We start from the raw sequence: 26,522 nt of genomic DNA, 5'->3' as shown, positions 1-26,522 counted from the left end.
TTGAAACCTGGATGATAGGAAAGATATCGCATTGGTTACAAACTGTGATGTATCACTTCCTACTGAAATTATAGACCAAAGAAAATACCTGACAGTGATTTGAAACACTGATGCATTTTCACTTCAACAAGATCATTTAGTAACCAGAGATTAAAAGGATAGCTGGCTCTTCATGGCTTCCTAACAAAAGGCAGGGCTAATTGTCTGAATTCCATAGCAATTATTTAAATTACAGATAATTGCTATCTGATCAGGTCATACTGTTTATACTTTAAGGATTCTTGGCAAACATCCCTGTGATGTGATTTTAGATACATGACATCTAACCATGAGCAGAACATTGAAGTAGTGATGACATGGCTACTCACTGTAATGACTTCACTTTGTCAGTGTTACAACTGCAGTCTTCACATTTAATATTCGTGCAAAACATCGCTAAGGGATGGGCATGTGGTGCAGCAGATAACTTGCCACCTGGATACCCACCTCCCATATCCAACTGCATGGGTTTCCAGCTCTGTTCCCAGTTCCAGCTTTCTGTTGGTGTGCACCCTGTGTAGCACCAGTGCTCGCATTGCTGCATCCCCCACATGGCAGAACAAGACGGAATTCTCAGCTTCTGATTTAGGCCTAACCCATTCCCGGCTGTTGGGGGCAGTTGGGGAGTGGGCCAGAGATAAACATCTCTGTCTAGCATGTCTCTCTCAGCACTGCACATAAAGTTAAAAATTTTTAAGTTATCAAACATAAATTTTTTTCTGCCTTATATCCACACAAGTCACATATGTTTTTAATACTAATCACTTGTGGATTTCTGACAGGTCATACTTTAAAATGATATTTTTTCTGAATATTAAAAAACTGATACTTTCCTCATTTTATCAGAGAATATGTCATTGTACCCATAATAACTATTGTTCCTTAGTTCTGTGTTTTCTGTGTCACTCTGCTTTTTATGGCTGATAGCTTTTTTAAAAATTTTAATTTGAAGTTACAAATTTCATGTATTTCATGTGTACAGATCTACCCTCACTCCTGGCCAAACTCCAACCCTTCTTTCTCGTCCCTTTCCTATTCCCACTCCTGATTTTTACAAAGATCTGTTTTCAGTTAACTTTATTTTTTTTAAAGATTTATTTATTTATTTGAAAGTCAGAGTTACACAGAGAGAGAAGGAGAGGTGGAGAGAGAGAGAGAGATAGGCCTTCCATCTGATGGTTCACTCCCCAAGTGGCTGCAATGGCCAGAACTGTGCCGATCCGAAGCCAGGAGCCAGGAGCTTCCTCCAGGTCTCCCACGTGGGTGTAGGGGCCCAAGGGCTTGGGCCATCTTCTACTGCTTTCCCAGGCAATAGCAGAGAGCTGGATGGGAAGTGGAGCAGCCAGGACTCGAACCGGCGCCCATATGGGATGCTGGCACTTCAGGCCAGGGCGTTAACCCACTGAGCCACAGCGCTGGCCCCTCAGTTAACTTTAAACTCATAAGATTAACACTACACTAAGTAAAGAATTTGACAAATAGCATGAAGGAAAAAATAGCATTCCTCAACAGTTAGAGACAAGGGTTGTAAACAATCATTAAATCTCAAAATGTCAATCCATTCTAATATATTACATTTTAGGTATTCTATTAGTTACCACAGATCAGAGGAAATATATATCTTTTTGGGACTGGCTTATTTCACTAAGTGTAATGGTTTCCAGTTGCATCCATTTTGTTGCAAATGACAGGATTTAATTATTTCTATCACTGAGTAGTATTCCATAGTATATATACCATAATTTCTTTAGTCATCAGTTGATGGACATCTGGGTTGATTGCATATCTTAGCTATTGTGAATTGAGTTATAACAAACATGGGGATGTGGATAATCCTTCATATGCTGATTTCATTTTGTTTGGGTAAATTCTCAGGAGTGGGATGGCTGAGTCATATGGTAGGTCTATATTCAGATTTCCGAGGTATTTCCATACTGTCTTCCACAGTGGCTGCACCAGTTTACATTCCCACCAACAGTGAATTAAGGTACTTTTCCCCTCACATCCTTGCCAGAATTTATTGTTTGTTGATTTCTGTATGAAAGGCATTCTAACTGGGGTGAGGTGAAACCTCATTTTGGTTTTGATTTGCATTTCTCTGATGCCTAGTGATCCTGAGCATCTTTTCATGAGTCTGTTGGCCATTTGAATTTCCTCTTTGAAAATGCTTGCTCAAACCCTTTTCCTATTTTTTAAAGATTTACTTATTTATTTATTTGAAAGGCAGTTATAGTGAGGCAGAGGCAGAGAAAGAGAGAGAGGTCTTCCATGTACTGGTTCACCCCCTAGATTGCCATTAACGACCACAGCTGCACTGATCTGAAGCCAGGAGCCAAGAGCTTCTTCCAGGTCTACCACGTGGGTGCAAGGCCCAAGGACTTGGGCCATCCTCCACTGCCTTCCCAGGCCTTAGCAGAGAGCTGGATCAGAAGTAGAGCAGCCGGGACTCGAACCGGTACCCATGTGGGATGCTGGCACGGCAGGCGGCGGCTTTACCCATTATGCCACAGTGCCGGTCCCTGCCCGTTTCTTAACTGGATTGTTATTGAGTTTTTTTGAGCTCTTTATAGATGCTAGATACAGATCCTTTAGCAGTTGCATAGTTTGAAAATATATTTTCCCATTCTGCCAGTTGCCTCTCAGCTTTGCTGAGCACAGAAGCTTCTCAGCTTGATGCAATCGCATTTGTCAATTTTGGCTTTGACTGCTGTGGCTCTGGGGTCTTTTCCAAGAACTCTTTGCCTATGCCAATGTCCTGCAGAGTTTTCCCAATGTTCTGTACTAATTTGATGGTACTGGGTCATAGATTTAGTTCCTTAATCCATTTTGAGTGGATTTTTGTATAAGGTGTAAGGGCTCTTGTTTCATACTTCCGCCTATGGAGATCCAGTTTTCCCAGCACCGTTTATTGAAGAGACTGTGCTTGCTCCAGGGAATGATTTTAGCGCCTTTGTCTAAGATAAATTGGTTGTAGATGCATGGATTGATTTCTGGACTTTTTATTCTGTTCCATTGATTTACATGTCTTTTTTTTTTTTTTTTTTGCCAGTACCACGTGTTTCAATTATAGCTGCCCTATGTAGTATGTCTTGAAATCTGGTATTGTGATGCCTCTAGCTTTAGGTTTTTGTTTGTTTGTTTGTTTTGTATAAAATAGCTTTAGCTCTTCGGGGTCTCCTGTGTTTCCATATGAATGATAGCATCCTATTTCCTAGATCTGGGAAGAATATCCTTGGTATTTTGATTGGAATTGCATTGACTCTGTAGACTTTTAGTAATATGGACATTTTGATGATGTTGATTCTTCTAACCCATGAACATTGAAGATTTTTTTTCCCATTTTTTTGTGTCTTCTGCTTCTTTCTTTAATGTTTTGTAGTTTTCTTCATGGAGGCCCTTGAGTTTTTTGGTTGAATTTATTCCAAGGTATTTAATTCTTTTTGGAGCTATTGTGACTGGGACTGATCTTAAAAGTTCTTTCTCAGTCATGGCATTGTCTGTGTATACAAAGCCTATTGACTTTTGTGGGTTAAGTTTATATCCTGCTACTTTACTGAAGTCTTTTATGAATTACAATAGCTTCTAAGTGTAGTCTTTTGGTTTTCTTACATATAGAATCATGTTATCTGCAAATAGGGATAGTTTGACTTCCTTCTCCCCAATTAGTATCCCTTTAATTTCTTTTTCTTGCCTAATGGCTCTGGCTAAAACTTCCGGGATTATATTGAATAGCAAATGTGAGAATGTGCATCCTTGTCTGGTTTTGGATGTTAATGTGCTGGCTGTGGGTTAGATTTTTATTTTTTTTTATCACTGTGGAGTATGAATTAGACATTTGATGCTTCTTAAAGAAAATGAAAATCCAAGAAAATTTCATCTAAAATATTTTTCCTAACGGTTAAGGGAAAGCAATAACTATAAAAAATTAAAAATCCCTTTTGGACCCTTTTATTCTGCCTTAATAGTGTATCTTCTGACCAAAATGCTTTTCTTTCTGTTCCATTTCATCCTTCTGATAATGTTTGAACATCATGGGGATAGGCTTACGCTAACAAGTAACTACAAATATTCTGAATCACAATGTACTGTTTCTTTCCACAACTTTAGCTAAATTTTGTGATTATCCATTTGATTTGTTGTTTATAGCTACTAGCAATATCCTAGGATGGCAGAGTGATGTCCCTTTTGCTTACTATCACAGTATGCACAATGGTAGAAACTCTTCTTGGATGAAGGTCTTTGAGTTATACAGGACAGTCAGATGCTAATCAGGATGAGAATTCAGGGGGAGGCATGCTCCTGCTGGATGGACAGATTGCACAAGGGAGAATGTGGCAGAAAAGTAGATGGACACACCCAGGCTGGGGTAAGGCTTGGGCAGGGGAATTGGAATGACAGAGGGGAGTCTGGCAGAATGAATGGGCTCTAGACCTTGCCGTGGTTAAGTTGTGGTGAGGAGTTTGAATGAACACAAGGGTAGTGCCAGATCAACCAACTAATTGTTGTGAGATCAAATATTTAGCATAAAAGTATCCAAAATGGGAATAGAAGGCAATGTATACCATATTGTAGTGCCTAGGTTCAATTCTTACCTCTGTTTCCTAGTTCCAGCTTCTTTGTAATGTATACCCTGGGAAGCAGCAGGTGATGACTCAAGTAATTAGGTCCCTGACACCCACATAAGAGACCTAGATTGAGTTCCTGGCGGCAGCCTGAGGCACAGCCTTGGCGACTGTGGGGCATTTGAAAATATCAGCTGATGGAAGCTCTCTGTCTCTCTCTTGAAAAAATATCATATCTCCAAAATGGAACCAGTCAAACATATTTCTGAAATAATCTGAAAGCTTATCTCACAATCGTAAAAACTAGTATTGTTTTAAAGTTCTAGATTTTTGATATGGGGATGCAGTGGCTATGGATTCAAATTTCCTTAGTTCTCAAATCAACCATATATGCCCAAGGTGGATACATGAGTGCCCTATAGCCTGGTTTCCTCATCACTTGCACGACAGATATGATAATAGTAGTGAATATTCCACTGGCATGTGTTAACTGGCTTGTGTTTTATTGAGGGGCTGGCAGTGTGGCTTAGTGGGTTAAGCTGCTGCTTGCAGTGCCAGCATCCCATATGGGCACCGGTTTGAGTCCTGGCTGCTCCACTTTCGATCCATCGCTCTGCTATAGCCTGGGAAAGCAGTAGATGTCCTATGTCCTTGGGCCCCTGCACCTGCGTGGGAGACCTGGAAGTCACTCCTGGCTTCAGATCAGCACAGCTTCATCCATTGTGGCCATCTGGGGAGTGAACCAAAGGAAGGAAGACCTTTCTGCCTCTGCCTCTCTGTAACTCTGCCTTTCAAATAAAATAAATCTTAAAAAAAAATTTTATTGAAATTGATAATTTTCTTTATTACCTGAAATTTTGAGTACTTTTATAAGTCTTATTTTTCTTTACATTTTTCTTACTTTTAAGTACCCTGTTTTTCTTTCAAAAGGCAGAAAAGAAACTGAAAATTACAAAATAGTAATATATTCTGAGATGATGCATTCATGACTCCTGGCACTAAGGAAAACTTTTGCCTTACCTGTGAGAGCCTGGACTAACCAATTAGTAGGCACTTTTCCATTCGCTAGTCAGAAATGTCTCCTTACAAATAAGGATATTATAATTTGTCTGTGACTATCTAAAATCAGAATATAAACCTAAGGCTCACCATCTTAGGCATCAGATTCCTGTCAGGGAAGAGACATTTAGTTATGTCATTTATCTATTCTTGATTCATTACATTTTATTTGTTTGGCTATCTACTATATTAAAAAAATTTGCCATCATAGCAGCCTGATTGCTATTAATATTTTTATAATGTAAAAAGCAGTGCAAAAACCAGAGTCAAGAGTATTAATATATTTTTGTAGACATCAAAGGCTTTGTGCTACAACCACTGGAAAATGCATTTATAGTCACCTGAAATAAAATTCAAAGAGTACACACAGATGTATAGGAAAGTGAGTAGTTTAATAAACACATATGCATCTTAAATATCCCCATCTCAAGAAAATTGTGCTTGCTTGAGGAAACTCTTTAGAACAGGAAATACTATTGAAGTTCAAGGACTGAATAATTAAACCCAAATCATTTTTATTTAGTCAGATGTGGAAAAAATACATAGTTAATTCTTAGGCAAGATCTCAATGTACCAGAATCCAATTATAGAGTCTTCTGAATACTGGTGGAATAAAAGTTAATGAGACATTTTAAATACATTACAATTTTATGATACTGATTTATTTTTGGAAAGTAGCAAGGATAAATTTAAATTTAATATGCTGTATTAAGTTCTCTGTATTCATTTTGGAATTCCAACAGTAAAAAATCATTACATACTGAATAGTGAACAGACTGACAGACGGATGGATAGATAGTATGTGTGTTTGTTATTTCTAGTTAAGATCACCTTTTATTCTTTTATATATCAGTCTTGCCTTAGTAATAAAACAAAGTTGGTAATTTATATTATCATTGTCCTCCAAATTACAGTAAATGGAAGAACAAAATTACTCATGTACCAAGGCTAACGAATATAATCACATCACGAGTCTGTTATTATAAGTGTTACAATAGTGAATTGATTTTACATCTCAAATTTGTTTAAAATGTTTTTTCAAAATAAAAATTTAATATTAACTTTCTGAAGTCTTTTAATTATGTGCTCATGAATCATAGTTTTAAAAACATTGTATAGTCTTTTATTCCAATAAATCAGGCTTATTATTATATACGTAGTTGATACAGTAGAACCATTCAGTTAGTTGTATAAGTAGATAGGTCCTAAGGAGGAAGTTATGCTCTGTAATTACAAAAAAGAAAATAAAGTGAGAGGAATTTATGGCATGTGCATAAAATATTATCTAAGCTTTTTTTTAGATTAGAAAACCGTTTCTGGAAATAAAAATGAGTAAATCACAGGAATTTACTAATTTGTAAATTAACCCGTGTCTTTTAAGGAGTTACTTTAAAAGTTATGCTTGTTATGTTCTCAATATAGTTGTAGTGTTCTATTGAATAAAATAACAGGCATGCAAATTGATAATGATATGCATTCATATATTTGTGCTTTGGTATTTATAATGAAAGCTGATTTTAATTTCTCTACAAGGCTTTGAAAAAGCTAAGACTGCTCAGTGTTATCTCTATGGTGAAGGTGCCGCGTTTCTAGATGGCCCATTTCACCTTTAGCAGTACTCCTTAGATCACCCCAACATACCCTAAGATACCCTAAGAATCTGAGAATGACTTTAAATACATAAAGAGATTCAGTAAATATACCTTTTATAGTGTAAACTATGGATTTTTAAACTTGTGTATGCTTTATCTACTAAAGTTTTTGAGGACAAGGATCATGCCTCATTTATAACAACTTATTTTTGCAGTTCATAAGATTTTAACCATGTAGGAAATTAATTTGAGAATCAGATGTGGCTTTGACTATAAGTAACGGAAAACCTAACCATTGTGGCTCTAATAAATATGGATAACCCCTTTCACATGCTTCCACATGGCATAGACACCACGCGAGAGCTAGCTTGTTATGACTGCTTTCATCTTGATGTTCCAACTTAAGATTTATTTATAAGATAAATAAATTAGAATCAGCGTTAGAGAGAGCGAGTCTCCAATCACTGGTTCACTTCCCAAATGGCCACAATGGCCTGAGCTGGGCAGAGCTAAGGCCAGGAGCCAGGAGCTTCTTCAGGGTCTCCCACATGGGTGCAGGAGCCCAAGCACTTGGGCCATCTTTTGCTGCTTTTCCAGCGTGCATTAGCAAGGAGCTGGATCCGAAGCCAGGACTTGAGCCGGCACCCCTAGGGGAGGCTGGCACTGCAGGCAGGGGCTTACATGATACACTGCAGTGCTGGCCCCTTTTCTACCATTTTAAATATTATTAAATAGTTATGACAATCACCTTCTCCCAGAGCCATGTCCTTGTTTAGGCAGGAAAAAGAAATTGAGGAAAGAGGGTTTTTCATTCTAATGTTCTCCCAAGTAAACCTTGCCTTTCTTTAGCCTGATCCAGATCATGCATTTGTTTTGAGATTATCATATAGTTGTTGACATGGAGTCCATCAAGCAAAGTGTAGATTATTCATGATTTAGCCTCTGGGAATGGGATTCTCCTAGATGCCCTTAGAGTTTGCATTCTACCTGAACAAATCTGAGATTAGTTGCAGAGGAAAATGGGACTGTTGTACAGTTAACTGGTAATAAATGCTATAATTTTTGTTTTGTAAGAAGAAATGTTACAAAAGATATAACTTGAATAGAATTTGATATTTTCTCAATTGCATCTTTATATAGTTATTTGTTCAGCAAAATTTAATATGAGAGATTTATTTTTTTTTGTTAATTTGCTATTAGAGGAATAGATTCTTCTAAATCTTTAGTTACAACAGAAAAAAAATATGCACAATTGAAAGATGCATTGTTTACATCAGATTTTTTTTTATTTTAATGTATTTCAATGCTCTTACAATTGCAAGAGAAATTCAAACGTGTAATTTTGTCCTCTGTTTTATCCTAGGCCTTAAACATAAACATGAATTTAGAGTCTATTCATCGACTAATTGAGGAAACACAAATCTTTCGGATGCAGCAGTCATCGATTCAATCCCGCTGTGACCCGTCAGCCCCTGCCTCGCCCCCCAGGGACACGTGGACGCCCTGCCCGCCTCTCCAGGGGCTGCAGCCTCAGGCCCCCCACCGTTTCTGCGCGCATCCACTGCACCCCAACGAGTGGGACGTGTGCGCGGAACTGCGCCTGCGGGAGCTGGAGGAAGTCAAGGCCAGGGCTGCCCAGATGGAGAAGACCATGCGCTGGTGGTCAGACTGCACGGCCACCTGGAGAGAGAAATGGAGCAAGGTTCGCGCGGAGCGGAACAGCGCCAGGGAGGAAGGACGGCAGCTCAGAATGAGACTGGAGCTGACGGTGAAGGAGCTGAGCGAGCTGCGGAAGAGACAGGGCGCGGCCCCTCAGAAGCAGCCCCCGGCCGCCCCCGCTCCCCTCGCTCCTCTGGCGTCCCGGGAACACGGAGATGAACCTGAAGTCGCTTCCCAAACGTGTGAGCGTGTGGGGGAGCGCCTGCTGAGAGGACAGCGCCGGACCCGGGAGACCGTGGGCAGTCGGGTGAGAAGGTCCTCCTGGGCCCAGCGCCGGTGGCGCGGTGGGTTAATCCTCCCCTGAAGCGCCGGCTTCCCGTGTGAACGCCGGTTCGAGTCCCGGCGGCTCCTCTTCTAGTCCCGGCGGCCCCTCTTCCAATCCAGCTCTCTGCAATGGCCTGGGATAGCAGTAGATGATGGCCCAAGTCCTTGATCCAGCTCTCTGCAATGGCCTGGGAAGGCAGTGGAGGATGGCCCAAGTCCTTGGGCCCCTGCACCCGCGTGGGAGACCCGGAAGAAGCTCCTGGCTCCTGGCTTCCTATCGGCACAGGTCCCAACATTGTGGCCATTTGGGGTGAACCAGCGGACGGAAGACCTCTCTCTCCCTCTCACTGCCTGTAACTCTGCCTCTCAAATAAATACAATCTTTAAAAAAAAAGTTGCTCTGAGGAACCAGGGGATACCTGCATTTTTGAAGGCCTTCCATAGTGATGAGAAAGGGGAGGTGACGAGGCGTTGGTTACCGTGTTCGCTTGCTAGGGCAGTTGTGAGGAATGATTTTTTTTCTTCGTAACTATTTGTTGACCTCTTAGTGTAGGGTTAATCTTATGAGCATAAAGTTAACTGAAAATAGATCTTAGTAAAAAGAGTGAGAATAGAAGAGGGAGAAGGAAGAAAAGTGGAAGTGTGGGAGAGAGGAAGAGTGGTGGAAGGAAGGGTAGGGTGGAATAATCCCTAAATTCCTAAATTTGAGACGTGAAATATGTGAAGTTTGTACACTTTAAGTAAAAGGTTTCTAGGTTAAAAAAAAAAAGTACCAGCTCCTGGGTGGTCTTAGCATCAGAAATGTGGGTATTCAGGTTTTTTTTTTTTTTTTTTTTTAAAGATTGATTTATTTACATGAAAGTTAGAGTTTCCAAGAGGCAGAGGTAGAGAAATTCTTCTATCTGGTTCAGTCTCCAGTGGCCAGAGAAGACCAGAACTGGGCCATTCCAGAGCCAAGAGTTTTTTTCTGGGCCTCCCACATGGGTGCAGGGGCCCAAGGATTTGGGCCTTCTTCTGCTTTCCGAGGTGCATTAGCAGGGAGCTGTATCAGAAGTGGAGCAGCTGGGACTTGAATCAGTACCCCTGTAGGATGCTGATGTTGCAGGTGGCAGCTTAACCTGCTATGCCACAGTGATGCCCTGTATTCACAGTTTTAGAGGATCAAATCTGAACACCAGGCGTCAGGGTTGGATTCTTCTGAGTCTCTTCTTGGCTGATAGTCATTTAATCCCTGTGATCTCACATCTCTTTCCTGTGTCTGTGTGTACAGATTTCCTTTGCCTGTACATATCCCATCATTAGGGCCACCCAATGACTCTTTTGTATCAACCCTTTAAAGGACTTTTCTCAAATAGTTACATTCATAGATAATAAAGGTTAGGATATCAATATACGGATTTTGAGAGAACACAATTCAGCACATATCCGTGACTTGACTAATACTTCTAACAGAATTTAATCCAGCATATTGTCATGTGAAAAGGAAATACTTGAAGAGGTCTCTGTCCACTTATGTCAATAGTAACAAATGACTCATAGGATAGTTTGAATATTTCCCAGGGTTTGGAACTCTGGTCTCACGATTAACTCCTTGTAAAATGGGAACCAGGAAATGCTTTGCATAGTCACTCTTAGACTTATTTAGTATACTTTGAGCTTGACTTTTCTGAGAATTTTGCACAAAATAAACTTAGAAAGTTTCATTTAATCTAGCCATTTATACATTCTTTATCCAGGAATCTCCCCTCCTCATGTTTAACCTGGTAAGGAACCCCATGGAACTTTGGAGAACTTATGGAACTCATTTTACATTGTTATTTCTTCCTACTAAATTCCATCTCTAAAAACATATTATGTATTAGATGGCATCTCTACAATTCTATCTAAAATCTTAAGCCTTTCCATGAAGTATGGAACTTCAGGTAGGTATAATCTAGATTCCATTATCAATGAAAATTTTTAAAAGGCTGTAATAATGCAATTCCTTTTGTGTATTTAGTCTACTGACATTTTTTTCCTATAGATTTTTTTTAGTATGACAATCTAAGTCATTAGTACCTTTGAATATGTCTCTGGAGAGACAGTACGTATTTTTTTTTTTTTTCCTGTCAGGCAGAGTGGACAGTGAGAGAGAGAGAGACAGAGAGAAAGGTCTTCCTTTTGCCGTTGGTTCACCCCCCAAATGGCCACTGCGGCCGGCCGGCGCACTGCGCTGATCTGAAGCCAGGAGCCAGGTGCTTCTCCTGGTCTCCCATGCAGGTACAGGGCCCAAGAACCTGGGCCATCCTCCACTGCACTCCTGGGCCACAGCAGAGAGCTGGCCTGGAAGAGGAGCAACCGGGACAGAATCTGGCGCCCCGACCAGGACTAGAATGTGGAGTGCCGGAGCCGCAGGCGGAGGATTAGCCTATTGAGCCGCAGCACCAGCCGACAGTATGTATTCTTAAAATTTAGTTGTGTCATGGCATATCTGAGTATTTGTATTAGAGACATAGCTAGTACAATGTTCCTTGAATCCATAAACTAATTCTTGGTTATTACAATGAATTATATGAATGAACCAGGCTTTGCATTTGAAAATGAAGGTTTCTCTTCAAATGTATTATGTTGAGACATTCACAGTATTTTGAGGTTTCATTACAGTATCTCTGTGTCACCACTGTTAAGAACTAATCAGGGGCTGGCACTGTGACGCAGCGGGTTAACGCCCTGGCCTGAAGCGTTGGCATCCCATATGGGCACAGGTTTGAGTCCTGGGTGCTCCACTTCCGATCCAGCTCTCTGCTATGGCGTGGGAAAGCAGTATATGATGGCCCAAATCCTTGGGCCCATGCACCCACATGGGAGACCCAACAGAAACTCTTGGCTTCGGATTGGCGTGGCTCCAGCCATTGCGGCTACTTGGGGAGTGAACCAGCAGATGGAAGACCCCTCTCTGTCTTCTCTCTCTCTCTCTCTCTTGCCTCTCCTCTCTCTGTGTAACTCTGACTTTCAAATAAATAAATAAATCTTAAAAAAAGAACTAATCATACATAGTAGGTACTTATTAAAAGTTTCTTTATTTTGGAAAACAGGTAAAATTACTCTTGATTGTAGGTAAATTCATATTTGTGATAGAAGAAGCCTCAATCAGCTGTTTTCATTTTGATCAGTTTTATGCTAACACTAGGCCAGTGAGAAAGATTCCAGGGTATATGTCATTTGTCCTACTACTGTATTCAGGGACACACATCTGATTTTATTACTTTTCAACATGATATATGTAGCTACAATATTCTTAAAAGAATTAAGAAATAAATAAAGCTAGGTAACCTGGCATAGAAATGGTAGTTTTAATTTTTTTTATATGAGAGTCAGAAAGCAAACAGAGAGCACTCCCATCCACTGGCCTACATAAGGACTGGGGCACATAGTACTTTCAAAAATATTTTATATGATGATTTATTTATTTATTTGAAAGGCATAGGCAGAGAGAGAGAAGTCTTCCATCTGTTGGTTCACTATCCAAATGGTTGTAATGGCCGGAGCTGGGCCGATCTGAAGCCAGGAGCCAGGAGCTTCTAGGTTCAGGGGTCCGAGGACTTGGGCCAACTTCTGCTGCTTTCCCATAGCAGAGAGCTGGTTTGGAAATGGAGCAGCTGGGACTTTTAAGTGGCGCCTGTATGGGATGCCAGCACTGCAGACGCAGCTTCACCTGCTACTCCACAGTGCCGTCCCGGACACATAGTACTTTAAGAATAAAATATTAAAAATTAAATATCATTGATTTTATTTGAGCTTGGATTTATTTAATTTAAAACCCATAACTCATGGCAAATTTAATTTTAGGCACATATGTACAGAATCAGTTCAGTGAAATATTGTAATGATACGATTTTTGGCACTGTGTGCTATTCTGATAATTGGCACTCATTTATTAATATGTCCCAATCAATTCTACTTGAGATTTGACTAGTGAACAAAATGTCAATAAACATACCTATTAAAATATTCAAGAGCTTTCTGAAAATTCTTTCTACTCTTTCATCCCAAAAATGTTAAAAACAACCAGTTGGCTTTTCTTTGTAACTCTCAAGTGTTTTGTGAAAAGGAAACCTTGAAGAGATTTGTCAACTCAAAAACTTTTTAAAGCAGTTAAAGTTTATGCTGAGTTATTTTAAGCTATAATTATGAAATATTAAATTAAAACAAACTAAAAGAGTAGAAGTTTTGAGAAATGTATTTTACTATAGTAAGGTTGAACATAGAAATTTAAGTTTGTAAAAGAAGGCAAGTCCTTAAATAAAATTATAAAAAAAGTAATAAAAAACAGTGGGGGAAAATAAAGAAAAAGAAGGCAAGTCAGTTTGACTGTATCAAAATAATCTTACAGAATGATAGTGAAATGAATGGATTTGACACTATATCATAACATTTATTTCCATTTGATACTGCATTTATTATTTATTATTTTTCTCTGAAAGAGTTAAACATTCAACAATAACAACTGTTTTATGCTTTTTTTCCCCCCAGGAAGATGTCATTATTGATCCACTAAGATTAAATGAGGAGATGAAATCCAATCTAGATAGTCCTGATTTATTTAAGAAATGTGGTTCTGGAAATTGTGCAATGAAACCTGAGCTAAGACTACCAGCTATAAATCTGCCTTTGGAGAATGACGTAACTGACGTGTCAACTTTGCAGGTGCATTTGGATGACTTCCAGAAAATCCTTTGGAAAGAAAGAGAGTAAGTTCTAAGCATTGTCTTCCTTAACCAAGTCTGATTTCAAACTTCTTAAAATTGGTAAGTCTGATCAACTGGTTGCTGGGTAATGTATTTTCTCATGTTTATCTATTACTTTCTAAGATTCAAAAAATGAATTTTGTGTATCATTTTGAATTTTGAAAAGTAATTTAGAGATTTTCTTTTATTCTTTCAAATTGACTTATTATAAGCACATTATCATCTTTGAGATTCACTTTTAACTATTTGAATTCTTAATATATGATTAAAATATCTAGTGTATATCTAGTTTTTACAGCAGCTTTGGACTTCAGTGATTCAATAAAATAATGAATGTTACCATAAGTAACAGACAAATCACAATTTTGCAAGGCACTCATTGCTGAACAAGATTTTTTACACATTGAGCGTCATGGTATATAGGGAAAGAGCACTAGGCTTGTGATTAAGTGACCTGGTTATTCATTTGCTTTGGCTATATTTTTGCTATATCATAACTGGACTGCTGTCCCTTTTGTAAGAATAGGGGCAGTGGGGCAATGTTGTGGTATAGTGGATGAAGATACTGCCTGCAATGCTGGCAGCTTATATAGGGCATCAGTTCAAGTCCTGGCTATTTCACTTCTGATCCAGCTTCCTGATAATGCTCCTGGGAAAGCAGCAGAGGATGGCCCAAGTGCTTGGGCCCCTGCACCCACATGGGAGACCTGGGTGAAGCTCCTGGCTCCTGGCTTCCGCCTGGCCCAGCCTTCGCAGTTGCAACCATTTGGGGAGTGAACCAGTGGGTGGAAGACCTCTCTCTCTGTCTCTCCCTCTCTTTCTGTAACTCTGCCTTTCCAATCAATAGAAAAAATTTTAAAAGGTTTAAATGACAGCAGGGACAGTGATGTTATCTTTTTTTTTTTTTTTTTTTTTTTTTTTTTTTTTTGACAGGCAGAGTGGATAGTGAGAGAGAGAGAGACAGAGAGAAAGGTCTTCCTTTTTTGCCATTGGTTCACCCTCCAATGGCTGTCACGGCTGGCGCGCTGTGGCCGGCGCACCGTGCTGATCCTAAGGCAGGAGCCAGGTGCTTCTCCTGGTCTCCCATGTGGGTGCAGGGCCCAAGCACTTGGGCCATCCTCCACTGCCTTCCCGGGCCACAGCAAAGAGCTGGACAGGAAGAGGAGCGACTGGGACAGAATCTGGCGCCCCGACCGGGACTAGAACCCGGTGTGCCGGTGCCGCTAGGTAGAGGATTAGCCTATTGAGCCGCGAGTGATGTTGTCTTTTGGTTATCCATTGTTTTGTAATACGTTCCTGAACAATTGTTCTTAAACCAAGATATATTCTGTAGATTAGTCATGGCTTTGCATGGTGCCTATCTCTCCCATGAAGGTTGAGCTTGGATGATTCACAGGCAGTGGTGACTGGAAGGTTGGGAGCTGCAATACCTGATGTTTTACCCAATCACATGCCTGATAGATTCTGATTCTCTCCTGGGCTCTCAGTTGGAATGCCTGAATGGTCTTATCCCCATGAATGCTTGGCTTCTCCACATGAATTGCCTAAGGTTCATGTGAATGACTTAAAACTATACAGAAATTTATAGCATTTTAATGACCTCTCCTCAAAAATCCCATAGCAGCCTTGGTGTTTGGCACTGTGGTTAGGATGTCACTTGGGGTGCCTGTATCTCCTACCAGAATACCTAGGCTCAAGTTCCATGCCGACTTCCTGTAATGTACACCGTGAGAGGCAGAAAGTGATGGCCAACCACAAAGGGGAATCATTGAATTCCAGGCTCCTGGCTTCAAGCCTTGCCCTGTCCTGGCTGTGGTGAGCCTTTGGAGGGGGAGTGAACCAGCAGATGAAAATTTTCTGTCTCTGTCTCTCTGCCTTTCAAATGAAATGAACATAAAAGTTCAAAAATCTTTTTAAAGATTGGTGATATTGCTTCTAATACACTTATTGGTGGAGGCAATCTCAAAGGTTGACTCAGGTCAAAGAAGACGTCAAAATCACTTTATAATCAGAGCATATAGGATGTGGTCATTATGGGAGCCACCTTTGCAAAATGTCTCTCCTGGCCTCCTTCACAGAATTCTTCTAAGGATCACACACAGATCATTTCTGGGAAAGAAGCTAATACAAAATAGTCAGTGTTTCTTTTTGTGTCTTTGCAATCAGCTTAAAAATTATCAGCATGGTGTAGAATATTTGATTCACTTTAAAATGTGGTCCCCAAATCTAAACATAATGGTTTTTTATGTCTTCAACTACAAGACTCTCTCTCTCTCTGTACACACACACAGTGTACTGTGTACACAAAGTCTTCAAAATGTTTGTGGAAAATATTTATAAAAATTATGCATGGATTTACAATTTTTTTCTGCAATGCAATACAAACTTTTAATTTTATATGAATTATTTGAAGTCGTTTAAATTTAAGCACATGTTATAATGATTTCAATCTTCTAGTTTAAATGGACTGAAATAGTGCTGAGCACATGTACAAGTCATTCACAAATATTGTGCACCGTCTTCTGTCTGCCAGGGGTTTCCATTAGGCCCTCTGAAATGTGGAAGTGCCAGTAATTGCCTTTTTCAGGTCTTTAATATTTTACCTATTAATAGAGTGTGACAATACAAGCATCTATGTACAAAATCCTTATTCTGTCATCAGAATAATACCCTGGGTATCTCTGGGGGCTGGCTCGAGGACTCCCCACTGATACCAAGACCTGCAAGTGCTCAAGTCTCTTACTGTATATAAAATAACATAGGATTTGCATATATCCTACATGCACCCCCCCATACTTAAAGCCAACTCTAGATTACTTCAATGCAGATGCTGTGAAAATAGCTGTTGTATTGCATTTTTAAGGAAATGATTAGTATAGATAATTTTCTTTTCCTGAGTGTTTTTGATTGCTGCTTGGTTGAGTCTGTGGTGTGGATCCCATGAATATGGAGGATAGACTTTTTTTTTCAAGATTTATTTAATTTATTTGAAAGGGGGTGGGAGGTCTTCCATGGCCACAATAGGAGCCAGGAACTTCTCGGCCTTCCATGTGGATGCAGGGACCCAAGCACTTGGGTCGTCCTCTGCTGCTTTCCCAGGTGCATTAGCAGAGAGCTGGATTGGAAGTGGGGCAGCTGGGATTGAACCAACACCCGTATGGGATGCTAGCGCTGCAGGCCTGGGCTTTAACCCACTACACCACAGTGCCGGCTCCTGAGGACAGACGTTTTAAACTCCTAATAGAAGCAATCATGTTAGTAGAAAATAGAACACATTGAAATTTGAGGCTTATGCATATGTTAGCGTTAATGCTATCTGGACCTATGGGTCTCAGTTGAGTTCTTTTTCTTTTCTTTTCTTTTCTTTTCTTTTCTTTTCTTTTCTTTTTTTTTTTTTTTTTATTTGACAGGTAGAGTTACAGATAGTGAGAGAGACAGACAGAGAGAAAGGGCTTCCTTCTGTTGGTTCACTCCCCAAATGGCCGCCATGGCCGGTGCTGCACCGATTCGAAGCCAGGAGCCAGGTACTTCCTCTTGGTCTCCCATGCGGGTGCAGGGGCCCAAGCACCTGGCCCATCCTCCACTGCCCTCCCTGGCCACAGCAGAGAGCTGGACTGGAAGAGAAGCAACTGGGACTAGAACCTGGTGCCCATTTGGGATACCGGTGCTACAGGCGGAGGATTAACCAAGTGAGCCACGACACCAGCCTCAGTTGTTATAATCCCCGTGTTTGTCTTTAGTGAGGAATTTAACCTTTTGGTGTTACAACCATCTCCTGAAGCCATTCACAAAGTCACTGTGCTGAGGTAGTGTAATACGAATAACGTGAAGCAGCCTTGTCCTAGGTGCAAATTTTCTATTCCGAGGTATCTTTTTAAAATATGGGCACACTGTCTTCACATGCTCATTAATACACATAAACACACACAGAAACATAAATGTTTTATATGCTCATTAGAATAAATGAATACTCCTAAGAGTAAGTAAATCATCCAGTTCTCAGCAACTTCAACATATAAAACACAGACCAAGGGATAAGGGGAAAGGGGCCCTCTGATTTGGCCTTGTCTTCCCTCTCCTGTTTAAGGAACCACTGTGTGGACATTGTGAGTCATGGTGCATGTGCCTATAAATCAGCATTGGCATGCAATCCACATGAGACAATTGCAATCTATTTTTCTATCAGAAGACAGTTTCCCAAGGATGTGTAGTGTACATTCTAACTATAAATCTGTCTAGTCTTCTAAGTCCTTCCCCCTGGAATCTCAGTGAGTGGGATGCAAATATAATTTTCCCATGTTCCCATCTAGTGGGAAAATTCTCTTGATAATACACAGGGATTAGTTGAAGAAACTCAGGGGGTCATTTCCACTTCTGCCCCCTACTAGAACCTCCTTGTCAAATAGAGTAAACATTTGCACTTGGAGCACTTTTCAGTCTCATGAATAATTACCTCATATAAACAGACTTCTCATATAATAAGATTTGCATATTATGACAAATAAAAATTGCCAGGTAGAAAATTTGGGATGTCTGCAGGAAATCTGATCCTCTTACGGAGCTAGATGCACCTAAACATTTAGGAAGAGGAGCTTTGGCAATGTCAGATCTTAAGTGAACAAGACCATGTGATGGAATGTTCTGATGGGCTGTTTTGGCATTTAGAACACATAATTGATAACAGGAGAGGGTGCAGGTGACCGGAAGGCCACAGGCAGTGGGGATTCTTCATAGCACCAGTTCTCTGGCATGAGTGTGGCTTTGTCCCATGGTCCTCTGGGCGTAACAGTCCTCTTTAAATGCATATCTTATTAAATTAACTACATATGACGCCTGCTGCTGAAAGTTGTCATGGTTGGGAGTACAATCATTAGCTGACACACACTCATGTGTTTCTTATTAAAAGTATATATTACCAACAGTTTAATGCTAACTTTAAATTTTAGACTGCTATAAAAATGAATATATACATGCTATTATAAGATAATTATTTTGATTCAGGAGAAACATTTTGACATCAATAGATGCTTTCAGAAAATACTGATTAAATATTTTTGATGATATTTTCTACAGTTCCAAAATGATTCACATTTATCCCTAGATATTAATGTTTTAGTACCTTTTATTTCTGAGAATGAATTTTTCAAATATTTCAAGGCATCTTCCTGTCTATATTCCCAACTTTACTTCAGTTATTATGGGATGATTATAATTAATAAAGTATCAAAAATTTTATAGCAAAAATCATATATTTCCATAAAATTAAAAAGCTTGTATCCTCATATTTTTGCTGAGCTTCATCTTATTGAATTATTTAAAAATTTGTGCAGAAGATACAGAATATCCTTTAATGCAAGTGGTAGACTTTTTATCCTGTTGTGGTTTGAACAACATGACAGTAGTATGCATTTCTTTTTTTTTTTAAGATTTATTTTTTGTTTATTTGAAAGAGTTAGAGATAGATCTTTCATCCACTGGTTGATTCCCCAAATGGCCACAACAGCTGGGACTGGGCCAGGCCGAAGCCAGGAGCCTGGGGCTTCTTCCAGGTCTCCCACATGGATGTGGATGCAGGAGACCAAATACTTGGGCCATCTTCTGCTGCTTTACCAGGGAGCTGGATTGCAAGTGGAGCAGCTGGGCCTCAGACAGGCACCCATAAGGGATAATGGTGTCGCAAGTGGATGCTTAAGCCCCTGTGCCACAATGCTGGCCTGGCTAGTATACATTTCAACTATAAATTGAACGATAGAACTAACTGACTTGAGGGCAGGCAATGTGATATGGTGGGTGAAGTTGCTGCCTGTGATACCAGCATCCTATATGGGTGCTGGTTCATGTCCCAGCTGTTCTACTTCTGACCCAGCTCCCTGCTAATGGCCTAGGAAAAGCAGCAGAGGATGACCCAAGTGCCTGGGCCCTTTCTACCTATGTAGAAGACTCAGATGGAGCTCCTGACTTCAGCCTGGCCCATCCCCAGCCATTGCAGGCATCTGGGGAGTGACCCAGGGGACAGAAGACCTCTTCCTCTCTGTCTCTTTCTTTTTATCTGTAACTCTGATTTTCAAATAAATTTTTAAAAAATTATTTTGAAAACATCTCTGAAAAATAGAATAGATTGACTAGGCCAAGAAATTAAGGATTTATATGAGAGTACTTAAAAAACTTTGTGGAAAATGTAGTTTAAATGAGTTTCTTTTGTTGAAAATAATTTTAAAAATCCATACATGGATTTTGTAATATGCATTTCCCACAAACTAAGAAAAAACATTTTGCACCAAAATGAACACATACTTTTACTTCTGTTTTTCCTGAACATTTTGACTTTCCATTGTGGAGTGCCCTCTGCTGCATAAATTTAGATGTGCAATGACCTTGATGCTTGCTTGAAAAAGTCATAAAATTTCTTTGATGGGAACATACTAAAAATACTCAAGTGTCAAGGTGTCTGTCATTCAATAAATTTTTATGAAATGCTTGTCTTCTCCCTCACTGTCTTTACTCAATTGTAACTCTTTACACATAATAAAAATAGAAAATTTTCTTTCCTAAAAATCTTGTATGTCAATTATTTAATTTAAAACATATAATTAAAGAGATAAAAATCACTATTTCCAAAGCATTATTAATTTACCTTAAATAGGAATAAAAACCATTATTCATTTAATTTGCTTTGGCAGAATTATGTTTTTATTTTGTGGACTGGTTGTGACCATTCTAGATCTAGATATAGCATAGAAAAATATTTTAGGTTATATCAATATATATACACATCTGAAATTAAAAGTTTAATGTAACATTTGAGATGTTCTTAAATTATGTACAAAACTCTGAAATAATATTTACTCCAGGAATTTTGACAGTGTTTTTGAGGATCAACATTTATTCTGTGGTACTTATAAATCATTTTTATAGTAATGTGAACTGGAAAGTTTGACTTTTAGTTTTGAGATTACTTTTCACTTATATTTGATTTCATAAAATATATGGGCTTTTGAATATATGGGCTTTGAAATAGATTTTTTCAAATTATTAACTATAGTCTGTCACTATTTCTGTCAAAACTAATTTTCAGAATTTAATGAAGGAAATTTATCAATGTATATACCAGTAAGCAAATGTAGTTAATTAAAAGAAAATATTATTTCTATTAATTTAACATTCCATTTGGTGCTTAAAATTTTCAACTGCTGAAAAAATATTCTGATTCTACTCATGTAAATTTAATTAAAATTTCAAATATGGTGATTCTTTTTTTTTTTTTTTTTTTTTTTTTTTTTTTTAGGCAGAGTGGACAGTGAGAGAGAGAGAGACAGAGAGAAAGGTCTTCCTTTTGCCTTTGGTTCACCCTCCAATGGCCGCCGCCGCCGGCACGCTGCAGCCAGCGCACTGCGCCTATCTGAAGGCAGGAGCCAGGAGCCAAGTGCTTCTCCTGGTCTCCCATGGGGTGCAGGGCCCAAGCACTTGGGCCATCCTCCACTACACTCCAGGGCCACAGCAGAGAGCTGGCCTGGAAGAGGGGCAACCGGGACAGAATCAGGTGCACCAACCAGGACTAGAACCTGGTGTGCTGGCGCCGCAAGGCAGAGGATTAGCCTATTGAGCCGCGGCGCCTGCCCCAAATATGGTGATTCTTAAACATTTCAGGGAAATTGCTAGTTTAACAATTTCATTACACTTTTAACTCACAATTCTAAGTCAATGTCCAATAAATATTTTAATTTATGTTATCATCCAAAACTTAAAACCTGGTCAAATATCAGAAATGCAACGTGTTTCAGTGTGTAGTAGTTTCTGTGTATACTTTTTTTTTTAAGAGTTTATTTGTTTACTTGAAAGTCAGAATTACAGAGAGGCAGAGGCAGAGAGACAGAGAGATTTTCCATCCACTGGTTCACTCCCCAGATGCCTGCAATGGCCGTAGGTGTGCCAATCTGAAGCCAGGAGCTTCTTCCGGGTCTCCCCTGCGGGTGCAGGGGCCCAAGGACTTGGGCCATCTTCTACTGCTTTCCCAGGCAATAGCAGAGAGCTGGATCGGAAGTGGAGCAGCCAGGTCTAGAACTGGCACCCACATGGGATGCTGGCACCACAGGCGGTGGCCCCACCCTCAGCACCAGCCCCTATGTATACTTTCTAATTAAACTCAAAATTTTAATATTTGGTGTTCTTGTAATTTCCATATGTAATACTTAACATCTTAGACACTAAGGACAAAAATTACGCCCTGGCATGCCCCTTGGGTGTCATCAGCTGGCCAGGTTTACTTATCCCGTAGAAATTTTGGCTGAGAATGTAAATATGGAGCTATAATCATAGACAGGGTTCATGAGACCTAGATTTTTAAATTACATCTTCTTACTTGTTAATTTAATATGATATATTTGCTCTGTTAACAAGGGATTCCAAACCAAAGTCCTATGAATGGTGCTGAATTTTTCTTGGCAACCTGAGTCTTCTGAGGTTAAACTAAGCTCTCACTAATTATTTCATATCCTGTTCCAATTTTATGGTTTAATTCATGAAAAATATAATTATATAACTTTTTAATAGGGTCCTTATCCATTTAGTTGGATGAAACTAATATATTTAGAGTCTAACATTATCTTGAATTATTTTCATAGTATTGCTACTGGGAAAAATCACATTTCTTATAAATATGTAAATGAAATTCAATTTGGAATCTGCATTTATTTTCTAGTTCTGTGAATATGTTTGTACATTCTTTCTAGTGACATTTAACATCCCTGAAATAGACTGGTGTATGTAATAGTTAACTATAAATACAGTGAGGTTCTAACAACATCCACAAACCCTCAGTGTCATATAACAACCAGAATTAGCTAGAGCCCAAACACACAAGTTCTTTTCAAAGTTGTGATCTGTCACTCATGTTGTGTAGTCAAAGCCTAGAACTGAAGGTGAGGAAGTCAGCTTTGTCCAGGGAAGTTGAGGAAAAAAATATTTTTGAATAGTCATTTAATTAATCTACCATATAGATAATGACGGGCCATTTGCAATGGCTGAAACATGCTAATTACACCTGCAAATTAAGCAATGAATTTTAGTGACTCTAATGGATGTTATGTGCCAAGAAAAAAATGCATTGGTTAGGATATTAAAGGCTCATATTTTAATCCCAGTTCTGTTGCTAGTTCAAAAAGTGGGAAATTAATTTCAGTTACTTTATTTTTTTATAGTTTCTATTGGTTTTTTTTATTATTTTTTAACTTTTATTTAATGGATATAAGTTTCCAAAGTACAGCTTATGGATTACAATGGCTTCTCCCCCCCCATAACTTCCCTCCCACCCGCAACCCTCCCCTTTCCCGCTCCTTCTCTCCTTCCATTCACATCAAGATTTAATTTAAAAAGGCCATAGTGAGATTGTTTATTAATACATAATTGAAACTCTTTAAAAATTGTTTATATATCCCCATAAATGATTGAATTTTAAAATTGTTAGTGTGTTCTTTGCTATATCTTCTCAAAGGATTCTTCAACTATATCCAGTCAAAATATAAAGATGGGTAAAACCCTGTGAAAATTAGAAACATATATTCCCCAAGGTCAAAGAAATAATATGAATGAGAAAAATGCAGAGAAATGCACAAAATATAAGAGAAAAGGCTGAGAGTCAATACTGGCAAAGTCGAATTAAATATGCTTAGTCTATTGAAAAGTTAAATGACAGAATAACAAATTAAACCAAGCTTTATTAAATATTTATATTTTAACAACAGATGTTTGTATCATACTTATGTACAAATATAAAAATCGACAAGTAGGACATTGTACACATTTCCAAAATTATCTTAAAATTGAAAGTGTGTTTTCTTTATTTCTTAAATTATTTAGAATGCGTGAAGCTTTGGAAAAACAAGTTGAACGATTAGAGTCAGCATTGTCATTATGGAAACTGAAGTATGAAGAACTGAAAGAATTGAAGCCAAAAAATGTGAAAGAGGTATGGAGGTATATAATGTAAAAGAAGAAATGAAGCTCAGGGCATTCTCTGAATATTTAACTATTAGCAGGAGGCTCAGCAGACAGAGGAAAGGTGATTAAAACTTGAATTTCCTTCAAAGAAGAATATTTGAATTAATATTTTAGTAGTGAACTCAGTCAAATTTGGGTTACAGGAATTTTTTTTTTTTTTTTTTTTTTTTTTTTTTAGGCAGAGTGGACAGTGAGAGAGAGAGAGAGAGAGAAAGGTCTTCCTTTTGCCGTTGGTTCACCCTCCAATGGCCGCCGCTGCCGGTGCGCTTCGGCAGGCGCACCGTGCTGATCTGATGGCAGGAGCCAGGTACTTCTCCTGGTCTCCCATGGGGTGCAGGGCCCAAGGACTTGGGCCATCCTCCACTGCACTCCCTGGCCACAGCAGAGAGCTGGCCTGGAAGAGGGGCAACCGGGACAGAATCCTGCGCCCGGACTGGGACTAGAACCCGGTGTGCCGGCGCCGCAAGGCGGAGGATTAGCCTAGTGAGCCGCGGCGCTGGCCTACAGGAAATCTTGTTCTAAATTACACACACACACACACACACACACACAATTTTATACTAGCCTTTATCTGTTGTAAAATTCTTACTATATGGATTCAAATGAACAGCATGATTTTTTTGTCATGTATCAACAGTGAAATGGTCAGTGATCCACCACATGACACAATTATTCATTCTAGTGCATATGAGGGGTGAGCCTTGTGCTATCAAAATTATTTTATCTTCTTTTATGAAAACATATAAAAATATCAGTTCGTCTTAAGTATATTTTGATACTTTTCATACTGGCATCATAGCTATTTGGGACAAGTTACTTGCTCTTATACTTTTGCATTTTCATCATTAAAATGTTGTCATGAACTCCCGTATTTCAATGAAGTATTAATATTTGCTATTTAAACAGTATTCTACATATTCTGTGTACAAAATATTATACTGAATATGTGTGTGGGAAATAATGAGCAAAGCAAAAAAATTAGTGAGCCAAAATAGAGACAGTCGAATTTGAAATACATTGATATTCAGCAAGTGTGAGAAACACACATGTGTTTCTACATGCACACAAACAATACATGCATAGGTACATGGCTAAGCATGATGACTGAAGGTGAACATTCAGAGTAAATTAATGTAAACTGAAAAAATGTTTCACAACACAGCGTACATATGTGTGTATGTTCTATAAGATAATAGACACTAAACATGACTGTAAAAGTTAACATTTAGAATAGAAATCTGAAATTTGTTTCAAAAAGTTATTTGCATTTACCACCTCTCACCACTAGTGTGCAGTGCAGACTTGATGATGTTCCTCTGTTTCAGAAGACGCCTTTTCATTCAAGTAATTCAGCATTTATTGGGAAACTGGGGAAGTCATGCTTCTGCGGTGGTTTCCAAAGCAGTGTTTATGGAAACATGCTTAATGCCTTCTTTCAAAGTTTTGTTTTTTTGATGACAAATCTGAAAGTGCCTCTCTAAATTGCCTAATAAATTTGTATAGATATAAGGGGGAAAACACATAAATATAGCATTACTCAGTATAAATTGTAACTATATTTGATGACCATCAGTAGAGAGAGAGATCCATACATATTGTATATGTATATATGCTTGTATATATGTGTATATATAATGTATGTATATGTGTGTATGTATATATAATATTTTTGCTGTGTAAAATGCTGTCAGGATTTTTGAGACAGAAAAAAATCTAAAAATTTTAGAAAATTTGTCCTAAGTTTTGATTGCATTTTTCAGTTAAGTGAATGTCAAAACTGAATAATGAATGGCAATGAAGGAAAACTAATTTTTTAAGAGATTTTATTTATTTTGAAAGAGTTAGAGGGAGAAAGAAAGAGATCTTCCATCCACTGCTTCACTCCCTAGATGGCTGCAATGCCAAAGGCTGACCATGCTGAAGCTAGGAGCCAGGAGCTTAATCCAGGTCTCCCATGTGGGTGACAGCTACTCAAATACTTGGTCCATCTTCTGCTTTTCCCAGGGCATTAGTAGGGAACTAGATCAGAAGTGGAGCTGTCGCCAGTGCTGTGGCATAATGGTTAAAGCTGTTGCCTGTAGTGCTGGCATCCCATATGGGCACTGGTTCAAGTCCTGGCTCCTTCACTTCCAATCCTGCTCCCTGCTAATGTGCCAGGGAAAGCAGAGAAAGATGGGTCAAGTACTCAGGCTCCTGCACCCACATGGAAGAGCCAAGAGGAGCTTGTGGCCCCTGGCTTTGGCTTAGCCCAGCTCTGGCTGTTGCAGCCATTTTGGGGAGTGAACCAGTGGATAGAAGATTCTCTCTCTCTCTCTCTCTCTCTCTCTCTCTCTCTGCAACTCTGCTTTAAATAAACAAATAAAAAAAAAGTGGAACTTCTGGGATATGAACTGGCACCCATATGGGATGCTGGTGTCACAGGTGACTGCCACACCTGTTACACCACAATGCTGGCCCCCAAATCGAATTTTTATTTTAGATGATGAAAAGTTATTATAAATAAGATGTTATAAATATGGTTTGAATTATTTGTATGAGATTAGTTTTAAAAATATTTTCAACTT

The 26,522-nt window shown here is 39.0% G+C and overlaps 1 protein-coding gene across 7 annotated transcripts in view; it reads left to right on the top strand.

Annotated features, from left to right (window-relative positions):
* Positions 1–26,522, top strand: part of CCDC102B (coiled-coil domain containing 102B) — a 367,196-nt gene that overhangs the window by 53,221 nt on the left and 287,453 nt on the right. For 5 of the 7 annotated variants that reach the window (XM_070050063.2, XM_051851120.3, XM_070050058.2 and 2 more), the window contains 3 exons: positions 8,616–9,218; positions 13,748–13,965; positions 23,818–23,926. In XM_070050063.2, the coding sequence (XP_069906164.2) occupies positions 8,631–9,218; positions 13,748–13,965; positions 23,818–23,926 (915 nt within the window). In that variant the 5' untranslated portion in view covers positions 8,616–8,630. The remainder of the gene's footprint in view (positions 1–8,615; positions 9,219–13,747; positions 13,966–23,817; positions 23,927–26,522) is intronic. The other 2 variants (XM_089304988.1, XM_070050067.2) reach the window with 1 other exon arrangement.

This window comes from Oryctolagus cuniculus, chromosome 10, assembly GCF_051225735.1.
Source record: "Oryctolagus cuniculus isolate XC-2025 breed Fujian yellow rabbit chromosome 10, ASM5122573v1, whole genome shotgun sequence".
Taxonomy (NCBI): domain Eukaryota; kingdom Metazoa; phylum Chordata; class Mammalia; order Lagomorpha; family Leporidae; genus Oryctolagus; species Oryctolagus cuniculus.
Note: the sequence above shows the minus strand (reverse complement) of the source record. Positions and strands in the feature narration are given on the sequence as shown.